This window comes from Cololabis saira, chromosome 21 (assembly GCF_033807715.1).
Source record: "Cololabis saira isolate AMF1-May2022 chromosome 21, fColSai1.1, whole genome shotgun sequence".
Taxonomy (NCBI): domain Eukaryota; kingdom Metazoa; phylum Chordata; class Actinopteri; order Beloniformes; family Belonidae; genus Cololabis; species Cololabis saira.
In genome coordinates, this window is record NC_084607.1 from 1037301 (window position 1) to 1064727 (window position 27427).

Here is a 27427-nt window from a genome sequence, read left to right on the forward strand (position 1 = left end):
AATGGACAAAAATGATGGCTATGAGATTCTTATAATAAATAAAAATGGAAATGGAGAAGAGAAGAGGACTTGAGAAGTGAGAAAATCCCACTTTCACCAGAGACATCTATTTTATTTTGAAAGGACCTGCTGTTGTGTTTCAATCAGCTGTTTGATTGCAGCAGATTACAAATATTTCGTCTTGTAAGACGGGTTGTAGTTAGTTGTGATGACCCTAAAAACTATTTCCTAAAACCGGTTTTTAGGATTATACAGAAAACATTTAATTACATGATTAAATTGTTGTATGTTATGTTTGAGTCAGTGAAGTTTTTCTAAGCTTTTAGATTTATGCAAAACATACAGAGAGGCAATTATTTTGTTAATTTTTTTTATTTTTAAAAAGAAAAACAACAATACAAAGATACAAAAAAGTACATTCAAGTCACTTGATTGTATTTCTGAATAACAAGTCAAACTTCACTCCCTGCTGATAAGAACATGTAAATCTATCTGCTGACGTCAGGAAAGTTAATAGGTGAAGCTCAAAGTTCATTTTTGTGACTGAACGGAGCTGAGACGCCATTTCAGGGTGGACGTTATGAACTAAAAACCTGAAATAAAAGGACTTAAATCTGTGATTCAGAGGGACATTTAACTGGTGAGTCTACCAATTGAAAGATACTTCAAAGATTTGAAGAAATGGATGAGAAAACTCTTCTTAAAAATTTCCTGAGCTGCCACGTTTGTTTAGAGACTTTCAAAGATCCGGTGTCTCTGAGCTGCAGCCACAACTTCTGTTCAAGCTGCCTGAAAACGTTCTGGGAAGAAGCTAAACACAGAAACTGTCCCATCTGTAAAAGAAAATCTTCTAAAGAGGATTTTGGTGTGAGCTTTTCACTGAAGGAACTTGCCGACTCTTTTGCTGGAAGACAGACAGGTGGATCGTCTGAGACTGAAAAAGAAGAAAAGAGGGAGGAGGTTTGTAAGAAACATCCAGAAAAACCTCCACTGTTCTGTATAGACGAACAGAGAGCGTTGTGTTCTGTCTGTGAGTTTTCTCTGCACCAGAACCACAAAGTGGTTCCTGTAGAAGCAGCAGTCGGTGAGCTGAAGGAGCTGCTGAAATCTGACTTAAAGTCTCTGCAGGACAAGAGGGACAAATACAAACGAGTGGAGGAAACATATAAAGATGTGGTTCAACACTCGGAGAAGCAGCTGCTGTCCACAGAGAAGCAGATCAGAGCAGAGTTCAACAAACTCCAGCAGTTCCTGAAGGAGGAAGAGGAGTCCAGACTGGCAGCTCTGAGGGAGGAAGAGGAGCAGAAGGGGAGGAGAATCAGCAGGGAGAGGAAGAGGATCCAGGAGCAGATCTCCTCTCTGTCAGACAGCATCTCTGCTGTGGAAGAAGAGCTGCAGAAAGACGACATGGTGTTCCTCAGCAGGTTTAAACCCACTCGGGACAGAGCCAGAGAGCAGAGCTCAGTGTCAGATCCACAGCTGCTCTCAGGAACTCTGGTAGACGAGGCCAAACACCTGGGAAACCTGGCCTTCAGAGTCTGGGAGAAGATGGGGGACCAGGTCCACTTCAGCCCGGTGGTTCTGGACCCAAACACTGCAGCCCCCGATCTCTATCTGTCTGCTGATCTGACCAGTGTGAGACGTGAAGATACACGGCAGCAGCTTCCTAATAATCCAGAGAGAAACATCTACTATGCCAATGTTTTTGGTTCTGAGGGTTTGACCTCAGGGAAACACAGCTGGGAGGTGGAGGTGGGAGATCATCCTCTCTGGTATGTTGGTTTGATTAAAGACTCAGTTGACAGGAAGGGAAAGGTGTTTGTTTCACCTGAATATGGAATCTGGTGTTTGTCGTATCGTGATGGAAAATACAAGAATGGTGATGTTGAGCCCGTCACGGTGAAGAAGAGTCTCCGGAGGATCAGAGTCCAGCTGGACTATGACGGGGGGACGGTTTCCTTCTACAACGCTGAAGACATGAAAAAAATCTACACTCACAAATACACTTTCACTGAGAAACTCTTCCCTTATTTCAGTCTTGGAATGTCTGGTGATGCAAAAACTTCTGAGATCAGAATCTGTCAGACAAAGAATAGATTAACCTGAGATAAAGAAAATATATTTATGTGTCTTTAATGTTTTGATGGAATGACTTTTCCAAGATCAGGATTATTTTAAGTAAAAAGTTCCCATGTGAAAACAAACGAATCTCAAAACTTTGAAAATACGACACATTTAAATATTATTGTAAAACATTCAGCGTATTTGTTCAGCGTTGAATAAGATAACAAAATATAATAGTTTATAAAGTTATGATTCATTTTATCCAAGTTTGTATTCATGTTATAAATGTGCTGGAATCACTGGGATGAGATTTTATGTTTTACTTTCAAACTTTACTGTTTAAATAAATGTTGTAACCAGTTAAAAATATGACATAAAAATCCACCATGTTCCTAAATCTGAGAGCTATTTTTAATCAACGTGCTTATTTTATAACATTCGAAGAGTAAAAGTCAAATGAAATCTTTATTAAAGAACATATTTCTGTGTAAATATTGTAAGTGTTCAAATGTCAGAGTTTATAAGTCGCTCCTCAAGTTTCAGTCCAAAGATCAGAGTTTTTAAATAAACTGCAATTAAAAGATACTAAAACATGAAAAACTGTTTAAACGTCTAGAAACACAGCTGGTTCTCATGTGAGCAAATGTTCCATAATTGTTCCTTCATATATTTTTAAACCATTAAATGTATCATGTATGTTTATTTCATAATTCTTAACTGTGGTTCATAAAACCTTCATATGTGAAACATTGATTTTGTTTAAGTTTCTTTCAAACATCTGTATTAACCTGGTAAACAAACATGATCATGATTTATTTTAATCATTTGATATCCTGATATAATAAACTGCATGTAATTTATTTTTGGGGAAAATAAAACATTAATAAAGTGAACTGACTTCGGTTTAATGAGTCTGTAAAAACAGGGAGACGCAGGTTTCTTGATCATTTTATGATAACACACTGATACAAATATTGTGCTTGATCTACTTAAAAAAATAAGTCAACTTTTTGCATGAGATTATTATTTAGATCAAGAAAGACTAGTCTTTGTATAAACTACTTAATTTTATGTATGTAAATAATACAATTTGCAAGTACAGTCAACTTAATTTACTTAAATTTACTTTCTTTATCAAAATTAAGTTGCCTTTACTTGCAAATGAATTTGGTACATACTAAAAATTAAGTAGTTTATACAAAGACTGGTCTTTCTTGAAAAAGTCACCTTATTTTTTTTTAAGTAGATCAAGCAAGATATTTTTTACTGTGGTTTCTACTTAAACAAATAAAGCATGTTTCATGTTAACGTTGGTCAATCTGCCCAATAGATTAAAATTGTTAAAGGAAAATGCAACAAGATCATTGCTTGTTGTTTGTGTGTAAATGAAAAGATTACTGGGATTACAGAAATACTGCTTGTTAAGGAAAAAATGCACAATGTCTTGTTTTTTGAACAAATGCAGATTAAGTTCTGCCATGGAAAAATTCAAACATTGTATTTTTATAACAAAAGATCAACAGCTTATTTAATGCAAATACTAACGGGGGTCAGCCGGGAGAGGGGAACTGATAGTGGGGGGTACGGAGGATGTGGATGCAGATAAAGGTGTTGATGTTATCTATTTTGTACTGTAATCCTTTCTCTAAGAGAACTAGCACCTCTGTGTCAGCTGCAGCACACCACAATTGCATTGAATGACTACTGTTAGGTATCCGGTCTTTAATGAAGGGGGGCCACAGTTTGCATTGAATGACCTGTCAGGTTTCATCCAATGATCTGTCAGGTCCGACCCGTTCCTATATAAAGAAGTCAAGAACATGTTGCCTCAGACTCGGCTGTCCAGCCTGCAGTCGACTCTCCTGAATGCCATCAGTAAAATAAACTTTGGTAATCTCGAGCTCACCGGTGTTGTAGTTTTGTTAAGGATCAATAGTGGAGAACGGGGTGATTTGAGCCTGTGGGGAAGTTGAGTCACCCCTTGTTTATGAACAACCATAGACAAATTTGGTCACGTGACGATGTGTGTTTGAAGAGTCATCCATTGTCCTCACCCTGTGATGGAGAGAGGCTGATTGAGTAATAAGCATATTTAAGTTCAAAAAACTGTTTTTTGCCGTTCAAGGTGAATTTTTCATGTTCAAGGAGTCGTGATTCTTGCGTCTGAACAATTAAAGACAAGTTTGAACAAATCTCACGTATGTGTTAGTGGATTAGGAAGTTATAATATGAGGCTATACTTTTAGCATGATGTTAGCTCTAAACTGCTGGATGATACAAGTTTGTTAAAATGGCAGGGGTGGGGTCATTTTAGCCAAAAGGCCCAGTCAGTGGCTCAACTTCACCCACTTATTATTATTATTATTATTATTATTATTAAAGTATTATGTTACTGTAATATGTACATTGCATTCTTACATTTTATCACCGAAATGATGTGACATTTTGAATTTTAGACCAGAAACCATCATGCCACGCCACTATAAACGGAAGACAGACAGGGCTTCAACTCTTGTGGATTTGGACAGAGCAGTGGCAGAGGTACAGAATTGGAAGTCCATTCGTCAGGTGGCAAGGGACATGAAGATCGACAGGATGACTTTAAAGAGATACATGGATATGAAACAACTAGGAGAAGTGAAAAGAACAAGCTATAAGAGAACAGGACATGCCAATCAAGTCTTCAGTGAAGAAATTGAGACAGAGCTTGCAGTCCATATAAAAAAATCTAGCTGCAATGTTTCACGGTCTAAGTGCCATGAAATGTCGTGAACTGGCATTTGAGTTAGCACGAAGAAATGGCCTTGATGTCCCTGCAAGCTGGATGAGAGACGAAAAAGCAGGTTAGACTAAGTGTACATTTATAATAATAGGGAATATTAATAATTTTTTTTCAGGGAAATGCCCACCATCATTCTTATGTAAATCTCAACGTAAACTGCAATGGTTGAATAAATGATAAATAAAAAGATAACCATCCTGGTCGATTCAGCACACCTGATTCTAGTTAAACTATTAGCTTGTCTGATCAACATCTAAAACATGCTGGATAGGGGCTCTCAAGGACCAGGATTCGGCACCCCTGATATAGGCTATATATCAACTTTTAACCTTTTATAGGACGTGATTGGTTCATGAGTTTTAGGATGCACCACCATCTGTCATGCCGCACTCCTGAAGCATGTGATATTTTATGGTTTATATTAATGGGCGTGGCAAAATGGCTCAACAGCGCCCCCTAGAAAACTTTGTACCTCAAGCCCCACAATACGGTTTGACGTACATGAACGAAAATCGGTACACACCTGTATCATGTCACAACTTAAAGAAAAGTCTCTTGGCGCCATGTCCCAAACCGAACAGGAAGTCGGCCATTTTGAATTAATTGTGTAATTTTGGCGCAATTTATGCCATTCCTTCGGCAGTTAATACGGCCCGAACCATAACGTGCACCCAGGTGTGTTATACATCAAAATGTGCGTCTCCATCCTGCGGAATACGCGCATTACTTTTCTATTTCAAAAAGTGTTACCGTGGCGACGCTAGACGCCAAAACGCGCGCCCCCGCTTCATCTGATTGGTCCATATTTGATAGTTCCCCAAAAGTCACCAAATTTTGCACCATGGTTTGCATTAACAGCGCCCCCTAGAATACTTTTCTCTGCCATAACATTTGAATGGTTTGACATAGAGAGTCGTGGGTGGTGTCATGGGACTCGGTATTGAGTCCTTGTCCTTCATTGGCCTGAATTAGCCCCGCCCCTTCTTCTGATTGGTTGTCCCTTTTTTCTGCTATAACTTTTGAATGGTTTGACATAGAAAGTCATGGGTGGTGTCATTTCTGATATGCTTATGGGGGGTGGTGGCCGTGAGTGCGAGGGCCCGTTCATCGCTGCTTGCAGCTTTAATTTTGAATACTTATACCATGTATTTCACGTAAGTAGTAGGAAAATAATGCTTAAAGGAGCTTGAGGCTCCTTTAAGAAATGAGACTCTCTAGCGCCACCCTTCACCACGACGGCCGTCGGGGGTACTGCAGCCAACAGCGAAGCCGGCACGGGAGAACGGGGAGAACGTGCATGCAGGTTGGATCCTGGGACCGGTCTAGTTCCTGGTTGGACCGGTCTAGTTCATGGTTGGATCCTGGGAGTACTACTACTACAGTACTCTGCTGCTCCAGCAGACCACACCATAAAAGATAAAAGTACAGGTAGGTGAGGGCCCCTATAGAAGGTGGTGAGGATGGTGGTGGTAGGTGTGGGCCCCTATAGAAGGTGGTGAGGATGGTGGTGGTAGGTGTGGGCCCCTATAGAAGGTGGTGAGGATGGTGGTGGTAGGTGTGGGCCCCTATAGAAGGTGGTGAGGATGGTGGTGGTAGGTGTGGGCCCCTATAGAAGGTGGTGGTAGGTGTGGGCCCCTATAGAAGGTGGTGAGGATGGTGGTGGTAGGTGTGGGCCCTATAGAAGGTGGTGAGGATGGTGGTGGTAGGTGTGGGCCCCTATAGAAGGTGGTGAGGATGGTGGTGGTAGGTGTGGGCCCCTATAGAAGGTGGTGAGGATGGTGGGGGTAGGTGTGGGCCCCTATAGAAGGTGGTGAGGATGGTGGTGGTAGGTGTGGGCCCCTATAGAAGGTGGTGAGGATGGTGGTGGTAGGTGTGGGCCCCTATAGAAGGTGGTGAGGATGGTGGTGGTAGGTGTGGGCCCCTATAGAAGGTGGTGAGGATGGTGGTGGTAGGTGTGGGCCCCTATAGTGCCTACATGTGCCACTTTAGGCAGATAAGATGTAACATTTTCATCTTTGTTGTTACAGAAATGAAACTTTTCTGTTCAGATTGTTTTATTCAGACCTTTGGCAGCAGATCAATACCCAGCAGTAAACATGTTACATTCTGATGTTTGCCAAGTACATGCAACATAAAGGGTAATTTACATTTATCTAAACATGTTTTGCACAGAAATATGTACATATTTTTTCTCTTACTGGTACGACAATACTGGACCAGATCAACTTATCCCTAAACTTAGGATATGTACCTCATGTTTTTAAAGTTGCAGTAAATAAACTTTTCCTTAAAAAACTGGTTTCAAGAGTACTCGAATACTTTTAAACATGTTGCTGATGTTTTTACATGTTGGATGTTTCATGAATATTGCCATTTTCTCACTTAATTTTTACATCAACAATTTAAACAACTGAAAACTGAAGGAATCAAATTAAAACAATCAGATAAATCAATCAAATGTTGTACAAACTGGAAAAGTTGAATGTAAAATGGAAATGTTTAGATTTGAAGCTCAAACTTTCTTTCAGGGAACAAACAAGACTTTAAGAATCTAAATGTGAAGTCAAAGATAAAAACATTTGTAGACAGAATCAAGAATAAAACAAGAATAATGAGATAAAAATCTAATTTATGATTAATCATTCAGTAAAGTATTTAATGTTTAATTGTGGAAAGATCAAATAAAAATACAATACACCAAAAAACTAAAGATAAATGATCATCATCATCATCGTCATCATCATCATCATCATCATCATCATCATCGTCATCATCATCATCATCATCATCATCATCGTCATCGTCATCATCATCATCATCATCATCATCATCATCATCGTCATCATCATCATCATCATCATCATCATGGAGACACTGAGGAACCACAACCAGAGTCCAAGTCCAGGATCCAACAGAGACAGTTTCTCTGACAGGAGACTCTGGAGACTAAAGTGGACCCAGAGACACTGAGGACTCAGAACCACACCAGGACCAGGACCTGAGTCCAAATCCAGCACAGAGAGGTTCAGTGAAGCTGGTGTTGAAGGTGTGGAGGTGGATCAGTCTGTCAGAGACAGAGACTTCATAGAAGGACAGAGTTCCAGCAGGAACGTCCACGTAAACTGCTGCTATGCCAGAGTATGAAGATGAAGATGAGGAGGTGACGGATGTTTCTCTGTTATTGTGCCAGACTTGGTACCGACCGCCTGGATAACAGTCCAGACTCCAGGAATGATCGTTTCCTCCAAACCAACAGTCACCAGAGTTTCCTTTCCTGCTGATTCTTCTGTAACTCACTGATACAGAAACATGTTCACTCCACTGGACCTCCCAGTAACAGCGACCCGTCAGAACTTCTCTACACAGCAGCTGAGGAAGATCATCATCATCAAACCTGTCTGGATGATCAGGATATGACTGATCCTCCTTCACACACGTCATCTTCCTGTTGTTGTCAGACAGTTTGATGTAGTTGTGGACTGTGTTTGTGTCGACGGTGAGTTGACAGGAATCTGATGGAGAGAACAAACAAGCAGCTGCAGTTATTATTGATCAGTTATTGATCACTGATGGACTCATGAACGAGTGAAGATGGTTGAATAAAAACACACTTACACTTCCTCAGACCTGGTGTCAGCCATCGTTGTCCAGCAGGCTCCACCCTGGAAGGAGGAGGAGGATAAGACCAGCTCAGTCTCTCTCAGAGGAAGCAGAGATGTCAGAACCCCCCCCCACCCCCCCATTACCTGTTGGACACTCCTGTATCCACTACACCCCCCCCATCACCTGTTGGACACACCTGTATCCACTACACCCCCCCCCCATCACCTGTGGGACACTCCCGTATCCACTACACCCCCCCCCCATCACCTGTGGGACACTCCTGTATCCACTACACCCCCCCCCATCACCTGTTGGACACTCCTGTATCCACTACACCCCCCCATCACCTGTTGGACACTCCCGTATCCACTACACCCCCCCCCCCCCATCACCTGTTGGACACTCCTGTATCCACTACACCCCCCCCCCCCCGATCACCTGTTGGACACTCCCGTATCCACTACACCCCCCCATCACCTGTTGGACACTCCTGTATCCACTACACCCCCCCATCACCTGTTGGACACTCCCGTATCCACTACACCCCCCCCCATCACCTGTTGGACACTCCTGTATCCACTACACCCCCCCATCACCTGTTGGACACTCCCGTATCCACTACACCCCCCCCCCATCACCTGTTGGACACTCCTTTATCCACTACCCCCCCCCCCCCCCATCACCTGTTGGACACTCCTGTATCCACTACACCCCCCCCCCATCACCTGTTGGACACTCCTGTATCCACTACACCCCCCCCCCATCACCTGTTGGACACTCCTGTATCCACTACATCCCCCCATCACCTGTTGGACACTCCTGTATCCACTACACCCCCCCCCCCATCACCTGTTGGACACTCCTGTATCCACTACACCCCCCATCACCTGTTGGACACTCCTGTATCCACTACACCCCCCCCCATCACCTGTTGGACACTCCTGTATCCACTACACCCCCCCCCCCCCATCACCTGTTGGACACTCCTGTATCCACTACACCCCCCCCCCCCCATCACCTGTTGGACACTCCTGTATCCACTACACCCCCCCATCACCTGTTGGACACTCCCGTATCCACTACACCCCCCCCATCACCTGTTGGACACTCCTGTATCCACTACACCCCCCCCCCATCACCTGTTGGACACTCCTGTATCCACTACACCCCCCCCCCATCACCTGTTGGACACTCCTGTATCCACTACATCCCCCCATCACCTGTTGGACACTCCTGTATCCACTACATCCCCCCATCACCTGTTGGACACTCCCGTATCCACTACACCCCCCCATTACCTGTTGGACACTCCCGTATCCACTACACCCCCCCCCCATCACCTGTTGGACACTCCCGTATCCACTACACCCCCCCCCATCAACTGTTGGACACTCCTGTATCCACTACACCCCCCCCCCCCATCACCTGTTGGACACTCCCGTATCCACTACACCCCCCCCCCATCACCTGTTGGACACTCCGGTATCCACTACACCCCCCCCCCATCACCTGTTGGACACTCCCGTATCCACTACACCCCCCCATCACCTGTTGGACACTCCTGTATCCACTACACCCCCCCATCACCTGTTGGACACTCCCGTATCCACTACACCCCCCCATTACCTGTTGGACACTCCCGTATCCACTACACCCCCCCCCCCCCATCACCTGTTGGACACTCCCGTATCCACTACACCCCCCCATCACCTGTTGGACACTCCCGTATCCACTACACCCCCCCCCCATCACCTGTTGGACACTCCTGTATCCACTACACCCCCCCATCACCTGTTGGACACTCCCGTATCCACTACACCCCCCCATCACCTGTTGGACACTCCCATATCCACTACACCCCCCCCCCCCATCACCTGTTGGACACTCCCGTATCCACTACACCCCCCCCCCCCCCCCCATCACCTGTTGGACACTCCCGTATCCACTACACCCCCCCATCACCTGTTGGACACTCCTGTATCCACTACACCCCTCCCCCCCTCCATCACCTGTTGGACACTCCTGTATCCACTACACCCCCCCCCATCACCTGTTGGACACTCCTGTCTCCACTACACCCCCCACAGCCCTGAGCAACCACCTGAGGAAAACCCCCACACCTGCTCCACCATAACCACCACCATATAACCCCCTCCCCACCCAGCAGTGTGTCCTACCTGAGAGTGTCCTACCTGAGTGTGTCCTACCTGAGTGTCCTACCTGAGTGTGTCCTACCTGAGTGTGTCCTACCTGAGAGTGTCCTACCTGAGTGTGTCCTACCTGAGTGTGTCCTACCTGAGTGTGTCCTACCTGAGAGTGTCCTACCTGAGAGTGTCCTACCTGAGTGTGTCCTACCTGAGAGTGTCCTACCTGAGTATGTCCTACCTGAGTGTGTACTACCTGAGAGTGTCCTACCTGAGTGTGTCCTACCTGAGAGTGTCCTGCCTGAGAGTGTCCTACCTGAGTTTCCTACCTGAGAGTGTCCTACCTGAGTGTGTCCTACCTGAGTGTGTACTACCTGAGAGTGTCTTACCTGAGAGAGTCCTACCTGAGAGTGTCCTACCTGAGTGTGTCCTACCTGAGTGTGTCCTACCTGAGAGTGTCCTACCTGAGTGTGTCCTACCTGAGAGTGTCCTACCTGAGTGTGTCCTACCTGAGTGTGTCCTACCTGAGAGTGTCCTGCCTGAGAGTGTCCTACCTGAGTTTCCTACCTGAGAGTGTCCTACCTGAGTGTGTCCTACCTGAGTGTGTACTACCTGAGAGTGTCTTACCTGAGAGAGTCCTACCTGAGAGTGTCCTACCTGAGAGTGTCCTACCTGAGAGAGTCCTACCTGAGAGTGTCCTACCTGAGAGTGTCCTACCTGTGAGTATTCTACCTGAGAGTGTCCTACCTGAGAGTGTCCTACCTGAGTGTGTCCTACCTGAGAGTATTCTACCTGAGAGTGTCCTACCTGAGAGTGTCCTACCTGAGTGTGTCCTACCTGAGAGTGTCCTACCTGTGAGAATGTCCTACCTGAGAATGTCCTACCTGAGAGTGTCCTACCTGAGAGTATTCTACCTGAGAGTGTCCTACCTGAGAGTGTCCTACCTGAGTGTGTCCTACCTGAGAGTATTCTACCTGAGTGTCCTACCTGAGAGTGTCCTACCTGAGTGTGTCCTACCTGAGTGTCTCCTACCTGAGAGTATTCTACCTGAGAGTGTCCTACCTGAGAGTGTCCTACCTGAGTGTGTCCTACCTGAGAGTATTCTACCTGAGAGTGTCCTACCTGAGAGTGTCCTACCTGAGTGTGTCCTACCTGAGAGTATTCTACCTGAGAGTGTCCTACCTGAGAGTGTCCTACCTGAGAGTGTACTACCTGAGAGTATTCTACCTGAGAATGTCCAGTCTCCAGCGGGGATCCTCCAGTCCAGACAGAAGTTTCCCTGCTGACTCCCCTGGATGGTTGTAGCTCAGGTCCAGCTCTCTCAGGTGGGAGGGGTTGGAGGTCAGAGCTGAGACCAGAGAAGAACTTCCTTCCTCTGAGATCAGACAGCCTGACAGCCTGCAGACACACAACACAGGTCTGCTGCATGTTCTCTGCTCAAGTGTCCTGCTGCAGACACACAACACAGGTCTGCTGCATGTTCTCTGCTCAAAAGTCCTGCTGCAGACACACAACACAGGTCTGCTGCATGTTCTCTGCTCAAGTGTCCTGCTGCAGACACACAACACAGGTCTGCTGCATGTTCTCTGCTCAAGTGTCCTGCTGCAGACACATTTAGCAGCAGGTTCTCTGGACCTGGAGAAGACTTGAATGAATCCTAACCTGAGAGACTCCAGGTGACAGTGTGGACTCTCCAGTCCAGGACACAGCTGCTCCAGTCCAGAATCCTGCAGGTCGTTGTTGCTCAGGTCCAGCTCTCTCAGGTGGGAGGGGTTGGAGGTCAGAGCTGAGACCAGAAAAGCACTTCCTTCCTCTGAGATCAGACAGCCTGACAGCCTGCAGACACACAACACAGGTCTGCTGCATGTTCTCTGCTCAAGTGTCCTGCTGCAGACACGTTTAGCAGCAAGTTCTCTGCTAAAAGTGTCCTGCTGCAGACACGTTTAGCAGCATGTTCACTGGACCTGGAAAAGACTTGAATGAATCCTGACCTGAGAGACTCCAGTTTGCAGTGTGGACTCTCCAGTCCAGGACACAGCTGCTTCAGTCCAGAATCCTGCAGGTCGTTGTTGCTCAGGTCCAGTTCTGTCAGACTGGAGGACTGAGAGCTGAGAACTGAGGACAGAAGTGGACAGATGTCCTCTGAGAGGTTACAGCCACTCAGTCTGCAGACGGAAGAAAAGAACAACAACCAGGTTATTTCAATGTGTCATTAAAGTCTCTGGAAATGAAAGAACCAGCGTAAACTCACTCATGTGAGGTTGTGCTGAAAAAGAGACTTACAGAACTTTCTTGGAGGCTTTGACCACCGGCAGCAGCCTCCGTAGAGCCTCCTCTGAAGCTGAGAACTTCTTCAGGTCAAACACCTCCAGATCTCCTGATGACAGTAAGATGAAGGCCAGAGCCGACCACTGAGCAGGAGACAGTTCATCTGTGGAGAGTCGTCCTGACGTCAGGGACCGTTGGACCTCCTCCACCAGAGACTGATTGTTCAGTTCATTCAGACAGTGGAACAGGTTGATGCTTCTCTCTGCAGACAGATCCTCACTGATCTTCTTCTTGATGTATTTAACTGTTTCCTGATTGTCCTGTGAACTTCTTTGGGTTGATGTCTTCAGACCTCGTAGGAGGTTCTGATTGGTCTCCAGTGAAAGACCCAGGAGGAAGCGGAGGAACAAGTCCAGGTGTCCGTTGGGACTCTGTAAGGCCTTGTCCACAGCACTCTGATAGAAACTGTTTGAAGAATGGTGAGTTGTTGGTTGATCTTCCAGCATGTTGACTCGAGACTTGATGAAGGACAGACGGACATACAGAGCAGCCAGAAACTCCTGGACACTCAGATGGATGAAGCAGAAGACCTGGTCCTGGTACAGGCTGCTCTCCTCTCTAAAGATCTGGGTGAACACTCCTGAGTAAACTGAAGCCTCTCTGACATCGATGCCACACTCTCTCAGGTCTGGTTCATAGAAGATCAGGTTTCCTTTCTGCAGCTGCTCAAAAGCCAGTTTTCCCAGAGACTCCACCATCTTCCTGCTCTCTGGACTCCAGTGTGGATCCGTCTCAGCTCCTCCGTCATACTTGGCCTTCTTCAGTTTGGCCTGGACCACCAGGAAGTGGATGAACATCTCAGTCAGGGTCTTGGGCAGCTCCCCTCCCTCTCTGGTTTCCAGGACGTTCTCCAGGACCGTAGCAGTGATCCAGCAGAAGACTGGGATGTGGCACATGATGTGGAGGCTCCGTGATGTCTTGATGTGGGAGATGATCCTGCTGGTCTTCTCCTCTTCTCTGAACCTCTTCCTGAAGTATTCCTCCTTCTGTGGGTCAGTGAACCCTCTGACCTCCGTCACCATGTCAACACAGTAAGGAGGGATCTGATTGGCTGCTGCGGGTCGTGTGGTGATCCAGAGACGAGCAGAAGGAAGCAGGTTCCCCCTGATGAGGTTTGTCAGCAGCACGTCCACTGAGGTGGACTCTGTAACATCGGTCAGGACCTCATTGTTGTGGAAGTCCAGAGGAAGTCGACTCTCATCCAGACCGTCAAAGATGAACGCGACCTGGAACTCTTCAAAGCTGCAGATTCCTTTGGTTTCAGAGAAGAATCCATGAACTAGTTCCACCAAGCTGAACTTTCTGTCTTTCAGCACATTCAGCTGTCTGAAGGTGAATGGAAGCAGGAACTGGATGTCCTGGTTGGTTCTGCCTTCAGCCCAGTCCAGACTGAACTTCTGTGTTAGGACTGTTTTCCCGATGCCGGCCACTCCCTTCGTCATCACCGTTCTGATTGGTCCTCCTCTTCCAGGTGGGGGTTTAAAGATGTCTTCCTGTCTGATGGATGTTTCTGCTCCGTCTGGTTTCCTGGAAGCTGCTTCAATCTGTCTGACTTCATGTTCATTGTTGACCTCTCCGGTCCCTCCCTCTGTGATGTAGAGCTCTGTGTAGATCTGCTCCAGAAGGATTTTATTTCCTGCTTTAATGATTCCCTCAAACACATGCTGGTGCTTCTTCTGCAGCTGAACTTTGAGTTTGGATTGACAAACGGCAGCGACTGTCTCTAAATAAAGATAAAGAAAAACACTTAGTGCTTTAAAACCAGCCCACAACAAGTTCTACTTCCTCTAAAGAATCAACATTTCAACATTCACTGATCAGCCGTTTAATGAGGAGTTTTGAAGCGTTTTCCTCCCCAAAACCCCTCCGATCAATCAGAGGAACAACAACAGTGTTTCCTCTACGATTCACTTCAGACACACCAGTTGTGTTTGTTTTGTGTTTGCTGGAACTGAATATTGAATCCACACGGTTCAACTCTTTAGAATAAAACTCTAATTTACTGGGATATTAATGACCGTATTAATGAGATGTTCCTAACAGAAGATGAGCTGAGTTCCTCCACCTTCCAGTGGGTTTAATGTTGTGTCTGATCTGTGAATGTTGATCTACTGAGACATTGGGTGTAGTTTATCCAGCAGCTCAGATGTTCAGAGAAACGTCTTACTGCTCTGCAGGAGGTCGGCCAGCTTCTCCTGCTTCCTCCTCCTCAAGAACTTCACTGTGATCTTCATGAATGTCTCTCTGATGCTCTTCTGCTCCTCATCTTCATCCTCCTCCAGACTCTCTGAGGATTCTGGGTAATCTGGACTCAGAACCTTCTGGATCTTCTTCAGCTCGTCCTTCACAAACATGACGATGTCGTCCTCCAGCAGCTGGAACAGAAGACCACATGAAGGACACAACCAGACTGAAATCATGGAGACAAATATCAGGTCCATGATGGACAGACTGACAGTCCACTGGTCTCCAGAGACCAGCATGGAGACAAACATCAGGTCCATGATGGACAGACTGACAGTCCACTGGTCTCCAGAGACCAGCATGGACACAAACATTAGGTCCATGTTGGACAGACTGACAGTCCACTGGTCTCCAGAGACCAGCATGGAGACAAACATCAGGTCCATGATGGACAGACTGACAGTCCACTGGTCTCCAGAGACCAGCATGGAGACAAACATCAGGTCCATGATGGACAGACTGACAGTCCACTGGTCTCCAGAGACCAGCATGGAGACAAACATCAGGTCCATGATGGACAGACTGACAGTCCACTGGTCTCCAGAGACCAGCATGGAGACAAACATCAGGTCCATGATGGACAGACTGACAGTCCACTGGTCTCCAGAGACCAGCATGCAGACAAACATCAGGTCCATGATGGACAGACTGACAGTCCACTGGTTTCCAGAGACCAGCATGCAGATGGACATCAGGACAGATGGAGAAGCAGTTGTTGTTCATGTACAGACCTGAAAGACGGAGTCCAGCTGGGTCTGGTGCTGCTGGACAGACGGACCGCTGGGGGACTCTGAGATCTCCTGGTCCACTCTGTGGAGGAATCATGGAGAACTACAATTAATTAATATTGTAATAAACTTGAGACGGCATCGTACCACAGAGTAGTCACGTGGTGCGTCATTCAGGATGCACTGCAGGGAAAATAAACATTTAATCATGATGGCTCATTATGTATTTGTAGCCAACTTATTCATTTTGAAAGTAGGCTAATATAGCTAAAATAGATAAATACAGCATGTGCTGCCTTCATTATAAGGCTTATATAAGGCTTTACATTTTTTCCAGACATATTTGTTTTTTAGTTTGTTTGGTCCAATATGGCTCTTTCAACATTTCGGGTTGCCGACCCCTGGTCTAAAGAGTCACAAAGCTCCTTAAGGACCAAGTTGTTGAGACGGTTAGTACCCATGGATGCCCTGAGGTCCGTTTTAATCAGACCTGCAGTGGAGAACAGTCTCTCACTACAAGAAGTCATGGGAAGGCTGATGATGACTCGAAGTAGTTTATTAGGGTTTGGAAAAATGTAAAAAATTAAAGTTCCTGACTTGGAATGTAAATGGAGCCGGGAACAGGGCGAAGAGACAAAAACTTCTTAATCAGATAAAAACCCTGCAGGCGGACATTGTCCTACTACAAGGAACGCACTTAGTTAAAGCTTCAGCAGATGCATTGACCACGGCACAGTTCCGCATGTTTTCTCAGCCTGTTACAACTCCAGACAAAGAGGGGTAGCAATTCTCATTAATAAGAGAGTAAATTTCACTGTAAAGGACACACACATTGACTCAGAGGGTAGATATTTAATATTAGTCTTGCAAATTCAAAGCTTGAATTTATGTATTGCTAATGTATATGGTCCAAATGTTGATGACTCCTCGTTTTTTCACTCTTTTTTCACCTCACTTTCTGCTCACCTAGACAACACAGTGATCATCGGAGGAGACCTCAACATGGTTCTGGACCCTGGAGTGGACAGGCTCAGTAATGCAGGTGGACACAGGAGTTGGCAGTCAGCAAGTATTGTTAAGCAATACATGAATGATCGGGGTCTTTGCGATACATGGCGTTCTCTTCACCCAACTCTAAGGGACTACACTTTTTTCTCAGCTGTGCATCACTCACATTCTAGGTTAGATTATTTTTTAGTCAGTAGCTCTCTGATGAGAGATATATCTCAGATTCCCAAATCCACCCAATCCTTATTAGTGATCACGCACCAGTTACTTTCACTCTGGAGAAGACGGGGAGCGTACCATGCTTTAAAAATTGGAGATTTAACACATCTTTGCTTAAAGACCCTGACTTTATTAATTTTTTTAAGAGAGAATGGGACATATATTTGCAAAATAATGATCAGCCGGAAACATCAGAGACTGTCCTATGGGAAGCAGGAAAAACAGTAATGCAAGGTAAAATAATCTCCTTCTCCTCGAATAAAAAAAGGAAAGATAACTTAAAAACAAAAGAATTAGAATGCAAAATTAAAATGCTAGAGGAGGCCTTCCGGACCTCTGCAGACGAACGCATCCTTAATAGAATAAGGAAAACTAAAATAGAATTAAACAAAATAATTGACGCAAAAACACAGTATTTAGTACAAAGAAAAACTTTGGAAAACTTTGCACACACCAACAGATCGGGGAAATATTTAGCCAATCAATTAAAAATAACTAGGGAAAAAGCAACCATAGCATCTATTAAGGACCAATCAGGGGAAGTTACACATGATCCCTGTTTAATAAACTCAGTTTTCAGAGACTTATACTATAAACTATATTCATCGCAAATTGAGCCATCCGACCAATCCATCAACGAGTTTCTTGGAAAAATTAATCTGCCGAAGTTACATCATGAGCAGGTTACGAACTTAGACTCACCGCTCTCAATGGGAGAACTCCATGAAGCTCTCCAACATATGCCTAATAATAAAGATCCGGGCCCAGATGGCTTTCCAGCTGAATTCTATAAGGAATTCTGGAGCATATTAGCACCAACATTTTATAAAATTATCCTAAATGTTAGGGAGAATAAAAGCTTACCCTTAAATATGAACTCTGCTAATATTAGTCTTTTATTTAAACCTGATAAGGATCCCTTGCTCCCATCGAGCTACTGCCCAATATCATTGATAAATGTGGACCTTAAAATAATCAATTAAATAGCAAATAAACATCAATTCGGATTTGGCGAATCTTTTATTGACTGGATAAAAATATTATATAGCTCGCCCAAGGCACGTGTAAGGACAAATGATCAAATCTCCTCAAGCTTTAACTTGGAAAGAGGCGCTAGGCAAGGTTTCCCTCTCTCTCCCTCATTATTTGCAATATTTATTGAACCTTTAGCTGCAGTTATTAGACAAAATCAAAATATCAAAAGGTATACAATGCAAAATATTAGAGCACAAAATAAGTCTTTATTCGGATGACGTACTCCTCTTCCTCCAGAACTCACGATCTTCACTATCACAGACAATTGCACTTATAGAGGGATTTTCATTTCTGTCTGACTATTCTATTACAGTTTTTGCCCATTGCTTGAACACTATAGACCCATGCTTAAACTAAAGTAACACAACTTTAAACTTTTGTTACCATACCTCAAACACATGTACCCATACCTTAAACCAAAGCGCTGCTTTGCACTCTAGTTGCAATTCTGCAACACACTTAGTCCTTTATGCAACACACTTGGTCCTGCATACTAGACTCTATTTCATACATAAGACACTTCGTTCACAAATGAAATCTCAGGGTGCCATTTGGAAAACACATGTTTCCAAAATACAAAACACATCGGTTACAGTTTTTCACAATTGTTAACACACAAAAAACGAAAACTTGGCACAATTTGCACAACCATCACTTTAAGTACCTAATCAATCAACACAATTTACACTACATCACACTCCCTTATCTGCATTAGACTCTGACTTTCCTTCTTTACACTCTGTTGTCAATTTCACACAACCTTGTTGTCAAAACACTACACACAGTGTTTAGTTGTTGGACACACTTATCACATCAAATCACAAAGCATCAACCTACAACACACCTTGTTGTCAAAACACTACACTCAGTGTTCAGTCGTTGCACACACTTCTCACATAAAATCACAAAGCATCAATCTACAACACACACATAGTCAAATCTCAAAACATCCACGTCTGGTGAGCCATTTGCAATCAGGACTGCACTATCAAAGGGCCTTGAGAGCAATGTTTTGTTTGGTGAACAATGGAGAACCAGAGAAGAAGAGGGTTGAGAGTGAGAGGAGGACGACATAGAGGAGTAGGTAGACAGAGAGAAGGAGGCGGAGGACAAGGAGAAGATCAAGGTGGAGGAGGAGGGAGAGGAAGAGGAGGACAAGGTGGAGGAGGACAAGGAGAAGAACGAGGTGGAGGAGGAGGAGCAGGAGGAGGAGGAGGGAGAGGAAGAGGAAGAGGAGAAGAACAAGGTGGAGGAGGAGGAGGCTTGTGCCGATGTAAGTCCTGAGTCCTGTCAGGGCTTTATGCGCCACTCAAGGCGTTTTTTCCAACGCTGCCTGGACAGGGAGGACATTGCTGTGGATGTGGATGAGGCCCTCTGGCCAGATAGAAACCAGAGGCATGATGGAGGGGGGGTTTGAGCAGGCCAGTTCACAGTACATTTACGTCCAAAAATGTATAAAAGAAAAATAAATAAAAAATTTTTTGGCTGCATATGTTTGTGCTGTTTTATGTTTGACTATGACAAAAGTAGGCCTACACAGTAATCTTCCAAAAAGATAAATTGATTATTCTCAATAGTCATTGACATCCATGTGTGAGCCATTTCTATGATTGTGTTTTCAGTTTTGCACTTCATTGTGCTGTGAATGCTTGGTGTGTGTGCAGTAATTGCTAGTTGTGTGTATCAAATGAATGGTATGTGTGTATCATTTGAAAATATGGCTGTGTGTACCAAATGAAAACATGAGCTCCATTTTGGGAACAGTTAAGAGATTTGATGGAAAAGAGTCTTCCTGGGGAAGAAGTGACAGGGTTTAGCATTTTGTGTGTGATGTTTTCAGTTTTGTGTGTGCAGTTTTGAGAATGCCGTTAGGTTGTGAAAAACGTGTGTTAGCAATTGTGAAAAACTGTAATTGCAACCATTCAAATACACACCTGAAGGCACTAGCTTGCTAAACGTAACACCAATCAGCCAGCTACAAAAAGGCCACAGTTTAGCCATTTCAAGAACTTTGCAAGCATGGATGGAGGGATAGCAAGAGGCAGAGGGAGAGCTAGAGGACAAGGAAGAGGACGACAAGGAGGGCAAGGACAAGGTGGAAGAGGCAATGCACGGACCTCCATATCTGACGATATAAGGGCAACTTTGGTGGATCATGTTATAGATCATGGCCTGACAATGAGGGAAGCTGGGCAGAGAGTCCACCCGCACCTCACACAGTGGCATCTATAATACTGTAAGAACATTCAGACTGGAAAACAGGTATGTTTTCCCCTCTCTACCTTCTACTTAGATGGTATTTACAGCACTCTACAGTATATCACATTACCACATCACATGTGCAGGGTATTGCAGGGTTCAGTACAGTGGATGATACAGTATATACAGTGAAGTACTGTAAGAAAAAGAATCAAACTGATGACAATTTGTGTTTGTATTTCTCTAGAATGACAAGAAAACCTTCTGGGGGAGGACGCCAGCGCCTGTTCACACAACCATGAGCCCACGTGCAGTATGCACAATTATTTGTTTACAGTATAGTCTTTTTTCTAATTTTTTTTTTTTGTTCACGTTACTATGTACAACATTGAGTAGGCCTATTTGGTTTGGTTTTTTTGGTTGCTTGAAAATGTGCCTGCTGAATAAACAAAAATAAAAAAACAAAATCAAAGACTGCAGTGTTTTATATAAAGTAGACTAGTGTGTTCTCGCTGATCTGAAAGTGTATGCATATGATACAAGTGTGTGTCATTTTGTCATCAGAGTTACATTTTGACCAAGTATTTTTAGCTTTTGATAGCAGAGTTAAGGCAGTGATAGTAGAGTTTCAATTTGACACAGATGTGAATGGTATATTTCCCAGTGTTGTGTCACGCTTACTTGTGTGTAGAGTTTTGGCACAATGAGCGAAATTTTGCAAAATGTGTTCAAGCAATGGGCAAAAACTGTAATTAGTCTAAATCTACTGTTCTGTGTGTTAACTGCAAGTTTAGAAATATAGCCAATACTGAATTACAAATAGGGAACATTAGATATTTAGGTATAAATATTTCCCCTAGGCTGTCAGAGTTAATAAAATTAAATTATGTTAAGCTTTTAAAGAAAATAGAAGATGATCTTTCTAGATGGAGCTCTCTCCCCATTTCACTCATGGGAAGAATTGCCACCATTAAAATGATGGTTTTACCAAAAGTAAATTATTTTTTCTCAATGATACCATGCAAACCCCCTCTTTCCTGGTTTAAATCATTGGACTCATATGTATCAAAATTTTTGTGGAATAATAAAACACCACGTATTAGTTTAAAGACATTGCAAAAATCCAAAGAATGCAGAGGTTTAAAGTTACCCAACTTCCAGTATTACTTCATAGCCAATAAATTACTCTATATTGTAAAATGGTCGAAAAAATAATTCTCTATATAATCAATGGCTGGACTCAGAGCAAGTATTTTGCAACGAGCTAGTAATTTCGGAGTTACCATTTATCAGTCAAAGCATTAAACATCATAAATGTTTCAAAAGTATTACTATTAGCACACCTCTGACAGCCTGGTGGGAATTTCTCAAAGTAGCTAAAATTTCACTTTCTCCATGTGACCGTACACCCATATGGAACAACCCAGACATCGTGAAAAATGATAAAAAGATGGTAAACTTTGTTCAATGGAGAGATCAAGGAATACGGTACTTACAGCACGTAATTGTAGGAGGACAGTTTGTACCTTTCAATACACTTTTTCTTCAATATGGAATTAGCAGTAATACATTTTTAGAATACCAACAATTTAAGGCCATAATAAATAATATGTATAAAATTAGCCAATTAGACTTATGTCTTCCCGCTAGGATAATTGATTTATTGAACCTAAGTACTTTAAAGTTGCTATCAAAACTTTATAGGTTAGTGTCTAAGTTAGATAATTCAGTCTCTCTCCCGATCTCAAAGTGGGAGTCGGATCTCTCTCTTAACAATGACCAGATTTCTTGGTCACAAATATGTTTAAATACGTTTACTATGACTAAGAACACACATTTACAACTTATACAGTAAAAAGTTCTTCATAGAATACATTATACTGGACAAAGGATGTTCCAGATGGGCTTTGTCACCTCTAATATCTGTTCACAGTGCACAGAAAACACTCCTGATAATTATATGCATGCTTTATGGTTCTGTACACCGGTACAGAGGTTCTGGAAGGAGATTTGTGAGGATTTATCCACATGGTTCAATTACAAAATCCCAGTGTGCCCCACAATATGTATATTGGGACACCTGGGAGATATTCAAATGGAACCTAACTGGTTACACGTGTTTCTCACCGCCTTATGTATCGCAAAGAAAACCATTCTAGTGAATGGGGTCCACCAGAGGACTTCCTGTCCTGTTAAAGGTTCCCTGGTCCTCCTTAGACTGAGAACGCCCACGTCTTTCTCCCAGTACCAGCTCTCAATCTGCTGCTACAAGAAGGTCCAGCAAGTGTCCACAAAGACCAGCTTCTCAACAGATCCATGTTCACATGGTTCCAGGAACCATCTGTCCTCCTGCATCCAGCACCACCGTCCACCTGAGGAGAACTTCCTCCCTAAATGATGTTGCAACCTCAGCAGAAAGATGTCCCCTGCTGGACAAACCGCTGAACTACAGTCACTCAGAAGAGACTCCAACACCCCCTTTATAGTCTGCTGTGTTTCTGGAAACATCAACAACCATCTAACAACGGCAGCAAAACAGATAAATGTTCACTTTAAACATGTTACCATGGAAACGTTTCAGTCTCAGTTACGTTTTTCAGAAACAACATTTACAAACAACTCACTCGTCTGAAGGAAAACCAGGAGACTCTTTAAAATAGATAGGTAAACCCTTTGATCCGTCACTCTTCAAGGACACACAGCTGGGTCCAGGTCCAGGTTCAGATCCAGATTCAGGTCCAGGTTGTTTCCTGTAATAAAGGTGTTTGGTGACGTGAGGGCTGAACTCTGACGTGCAGAAGAGTCATGGACAGTTAGATCATCTCACCTCTCTGAAGGAAAACCAGCAGACTCTTTAAAATAGATAGGTAAACCCTTTGATCCGTCACTCTTTAAGGACACACAACTGGGACCAGGTCCAGGTCCAGGTCTCCTGTAATAGATAGATAGATAGATAGATAGATAGATAGATAGATAGAACTTTATTCATCCCCAAAGGGAAATTCAACCGTCCAGCAGCTCATCAAAACATAAACATAAAAAATCAACCACACTTCCATTCAGACAATAAAAGCACATTCATAATATTAAAATAAACATGAAATATAAGGTTTTTAAACAAATATCCTATAAAGTGCAAACTAAAATATAAAATATAAATAATAAAGGTGTTTGGTGATGTGAGGGCTGAACTCTGAACTCTGACGTGCAGAAGAGTCATGGACAGTTAGATCATCTCACCTCTCTTCTTCTCTCTCAGGTTTTCCCCTCGGGGAGGTTTTGGAGGGAAGGACTCCCTCCTCTCTGTCCTCACACTGATCCATGCTGCTGGATTCACATCAGCTCACACACCTTCTACCTTCATCTGCAGAGGAAACACACGTCATGGTAGATGAACAACCAGCTGCTCCATCTTCATTTTTTGATGCAGGTGTAAGTAGTTTTTTCATAAATAAATAATGTAGTGATGAAAAGGCAGCAGCTTCTCTCTAAAGTCTGAGCTCAGTCCTGGATGACACGTCTCTAAATATAAATGTGTATTTTAAAGAGTTTTAGTGTTTAATTGTTGTGTTTTGATAACTTAACGCTTAGTGTGAGTCTTTGTATAAATGACTTAATTTTTAGTATGTACAAAATTCATTTGCAAGTAAAGTCAACTTAATTTTGATAAACAAAGTAAACTTAACACAAATAAGTTGACTGTACTTGCAAAATGTATCATTTACATACATAAAATTATGTAGTTTATACAAAGACTAGTCTTTCTTGATCTACATAATAATCTCATGCAAAAAGTTGAATTGTTTTTTTAAGTAGATCAAGCAAGATATTTGTATCAGTGGTTTGAGACTCAGCTGAGGCGTGTCAAGTATTTACTTCCTTATCAACTAAACTAAAAACAGCCTCCTAAAAAATATCTTCCTTGATCTACTTCAAAAAAATGAAGGCGACTTTTTCGCATGAGATTATTATGTATCAAGAAAGACTAGTCTTTGTATAAACTACTTGATTTTTAATATGTACAAAATACATTTGCAAGTAAAGTCAACTTAATTTTTATTTTTTTTTTTCTTTCTTTTTTTTCTCTTTTTTTCCTTTTTTTCTGTTTTTTCATTTTTTGCTTTCTCTTTTTTTTCCTTTTTAAAGTAAACTTAATTTTGATAAATAAAGTAAACTTAACACAAATAAGTTGACTGTACTTGCGAAATGTATTATTTACATACATGAAATTATGTAGTTTATACAAAGACTAGTCTTTCTTGATCTACATAATAATCTCATGCAAAAAGTTGACTTATTTTTTTAAGTAGATCAAGCAAGATATTTGTATCAGTGTTTGAGACGCAGCTGAGGCGTGTCAAGTATTTACTTCCTTATCAACAAAACTAAAAACAGCCTCCTAAAAAATATCTATAATTTTTAAGTAGATCAAGCACAATATTTGTATCAGTGCAGATGCTGCAGAATCTGTTTTTACACCCACTTTTGTTGCATAAACCTTTTTATCCATTTCAAAAATGGCCGCACACGAACGCGTTTTTTGTTTTCTTTTGTTTTTTTTTACCTTGTCTGCACACATGATAATGATTGATACCATGTAGGTAAAAACCAAAGGCATATATATGTGCATTATTGCTATATTTAATATATATACATATATACGCCTACATACGCATACACTTACATACATAAATATATACATACAAACCCAGTGATGTGACGAACGCAGGTTTTTGAATCCGGCTGTTTTACGTTCTATTATTTCAGAGGAAATTAGGAAAGTGTGTCGTTCTTGCTTCAACTTTCTTGTAGAAAAAAGGAGTGGAAAAGTAGCTCATTTGTATTTAAAATAAAAAGGCACAAATAAAAACCTGATAAGACCGGTTTATACCGGTGGAAACAGGAACAGGGAAGCCGGATTTATGTATCTGTTGATCACCGGCATCAACAAACTGAATTCCTTCGTTTGTGGTTTTTGTTGCAGATTTCCAGTGCTCGACGTGAGGCCTCGATGTGTTTCCTCAGGTTTTTACTGGCCTGGTATCAACTATTAATATGTGAGCAGACAAGGAAGAAGGAAAGAAAAAAAAAGACATGTTAAACAGGATTTGTGTTACGTGTTGTTATGTGCGTGCATGTACATAGATATTTATGTATAAATAGGTGTGTAGACATTGGGTAGAGATGTATTTTTAGAGATTCATTTATTTTGTGTAATTTGTGTAATTCAGTCTCGTTAACTCTTGCTAGACTGGATTCAGTGAATGATCCATGGAATCAGTAAAGTTCAGAAACCGTCAGAAGCAGCAGTGAAGTTGATGTTGATGACAGATATTCATTTCTGCTGTGGTTTTATTGAGAAGCGTCGTCTCTCTGACCCTGGAGGAATAAAACTCCTCTAGTACAATTCGCAAGTACAGTCAACTTATTTGTGTTAAGTTGACTTTATTTATCAAAATTAAGTTGACTTTAAAAAAGAAAAAAAGAGAAAACAAAAAATAAAAAAATGAAAAAAAGATAAAAAAGGAAAAAAAATAAAAAAAAGTAAGGAAAAGAAAAAAAAAACAAAATTAAGTTGACTTTACTTGCAAATTAATTTTGTACATATTAAAAATTAAGTAGTTTATACGAAGACTAGTCTTTCTTGATCTACATAAAAATCTCATGCAAAAAGTTTATTTTTTTTTTAAGTAGATCAAGCAAGATATTTTTTAGGAGGTTGTTTTTAGTTTTGTTGATAAGGAAGTAAATACTTGACACGCCTCAGCTGCGTCTCAAACACTGATACAAATATCTGGCTTGATCTACTTAAAAAAAAATAAACTTTTTGCATGAGATTTTTATGTAGATCAAGAAAGACTAGTCTTTGTATAAACTACTTCATTTTCTGTCAACTTAATTTTTTTCATTCTTTTTTCCCTCTTTTTCTCTTTTTTTCTTCTTTTTTTCATTTTTCATTTTCTCTTATTTTCTTTTTAAGCTCAACTTAATTTTGATAAATAAAGTAAACTTAACACAATTAAGTTCTTCAAATCTTCAGTTCAACCTGAATCAAGTGAAACGTCTTCAAGAACAACAGAAATGGAAGTCATGTTTGTTTGAGCCTTTGAGAGTTTCTCTGACCTGGATGAAAGTCTTTTATTTCATATTTACTTTGTACAAAAGCTTTAAATAAAGAGTCAAGTTTACAGAGAACAGTAAAGTTTCTGGAGACAGAGTTGAAACATGAATCAAACTTACAGTTTGTTGGATCGTCCGCAGCTCTCCTGATGACTCGACTCCACGGCCTGAAAGACCAGATCTGAGTCTGTAAAACGTTCCCAGGTGAGAGTCCAGACTCCGCCCCCTGGTCTCCAGGTGAGAGTCCAGACTCCGCCCCCTGGTCTCCAGGTGAGAGTCCTGACTCCGCCCCCTGGTCTCCAGGTGAGAGTCCAGACTCCGCCCCCTGGTCTCCAGGTGAGAGTCCAGACTCCGCCCCCTCGTCTCCAGGTGAGAGTCCAGACTCCGCCCCCTCGTCTCCAGGTGAGAGTCCAGACTCCGCCCCCTGGTCTCCAGGTGAGAGTCCAGACTCCGCCCCCTCGTCTCCAGGTGAGAGTCCTGACTCCGCCCCCTCGTCTCCAGGTGAGAGTCCTGACTCCGCCCCCTCGTCTCCAGGTGAGAGTCCTGACTCCGCCCCCTGGTCTCCAGGTGAGAGTCCTGACTCCGCCCCCTCGTCTCCAGGTGAGAGTCCTGACTCCGCCCCCTGGTCTCCAGGTGAGAGTCCTGACTCCGCCCCCTCGTCTCCAGGTGAGAGTCCAGACTCCGCCCCCTGGTCTCCAGGTGAGAGTCCAGACTCCGCCCCCTCGTCTCCAGGTGAGAGTCCTGACTCCGCCCCCTCGTCTCCAGGTGAGAGTCCTGACTCCGCCCCCTCGTCTCCAGGTGAGAGTCCTGACTCCGCCCCCTGGTCTCCAGGTGAGAGTCCTGACTCCGCCCCCTCGTCTCCAGGTGAGAGTCCTGACTCCGCCCCCTGGTCTCCAGGTGAGAGTCCTGACTCCGCCCCCTCGTCTCCAGGTGAGAGTCCAGACTCCGCCCCC

At 43.1% G+C, this 27427-nt stretch overlaps 2 protein-coding genes across 3 annotated transcripts; one reads left to right on the top strand and one right to left on the bottom strand.

Moving 5' to 3' along the window:
• The first annotated feature begins 540 nt into the window (after positions 1-540).
• LOC133421775 (zinc-binding protein A33-like) lies at positions 541-2926 on the top strand. Its single transcript, XM_061711539.1, has one exon. The coding sequence runs from the start codon at positions 682-684 to the stop codon at positions 2104-2106; it is 1425 nt and encodes a 474-aa protein (XP_061567523.1). The 5' UTR covers positions 541-681; the 3' UTR covers positions 2107-2926.
• Positions 2927-6949: 4023 nt separating this feature from the next.
• Positions 6950-26637, bottom strand: LOC133421626 (NLR family CARD domain-containing protein 3-like). 2 transcript variants are annotated; one of them, XM_061711293.1, is made up of 12 exons: positions 26595-26637; positions 23595-23718; positions 23182-23286; positions 22979-23104; positions 15897-15975; positions 15089-15296; positions 12877-14644; positions 12585-12758; positions 12256-12429; positions 11821-11991; positions 8462-8508; positions 6950-8358 (listed from the first exon to the last, which is right to left on the bottom strand). In XM_061711293.1, exons 2-12 carry the CDS (start codon positions 23675-23677, stop codon positions 7793-7795), a joined length of 3501 nt encoding a protein of 1166 aa, XP_061567277.1. In that variant the 5' UTR covers positions 23678-23718; positions 26595-26637; the 3' UTR covers positions 6950-7792. The 2 variants fall into 2 exon arrangements, with proteins under 2 accessions (XP_061567277.1, XP_061567276.1); XM_061711292.1 differs by lacking the exon at positions 26595-26637 and adding an exon at positions 25226-25279.
• Between the last annotated feature and the right edge of the window lie 790 nt (positions 26638-27427).

Bases quoted from the DNA above. Each gene is read 5' to 3' on its own strand.
- LOC133421775 (XM_061711539.1), top strand. From the start codon at position 682: ATGGATGAGAAAACTCTTCTTAAAAATTTCCTGAGCTGCCACGTTTGT.
- LOC133421626 (XM_061711293.1), bottom strand. From the start codon at position 23,677: ATGGATCAGTGTGAGGACAGAGAGGAGGGAGTCCTTCCCTCCAAAACC. The intron at 11,992-12,255 runs GTTAGGATTCAT...GTGTGTCTGCAG, and splicing joins TGTCACCTGGAGTCTCTCAG to GCTGTCAGGCTGTCTGATCT. The intron at 8,359-8,461 runs GTAAGTGTGTTT...TCTCTCCATCAG, and splicing joins GACACCAGGTCTGAGGAAGT to ATTCCTGTCAACTCACCGTC.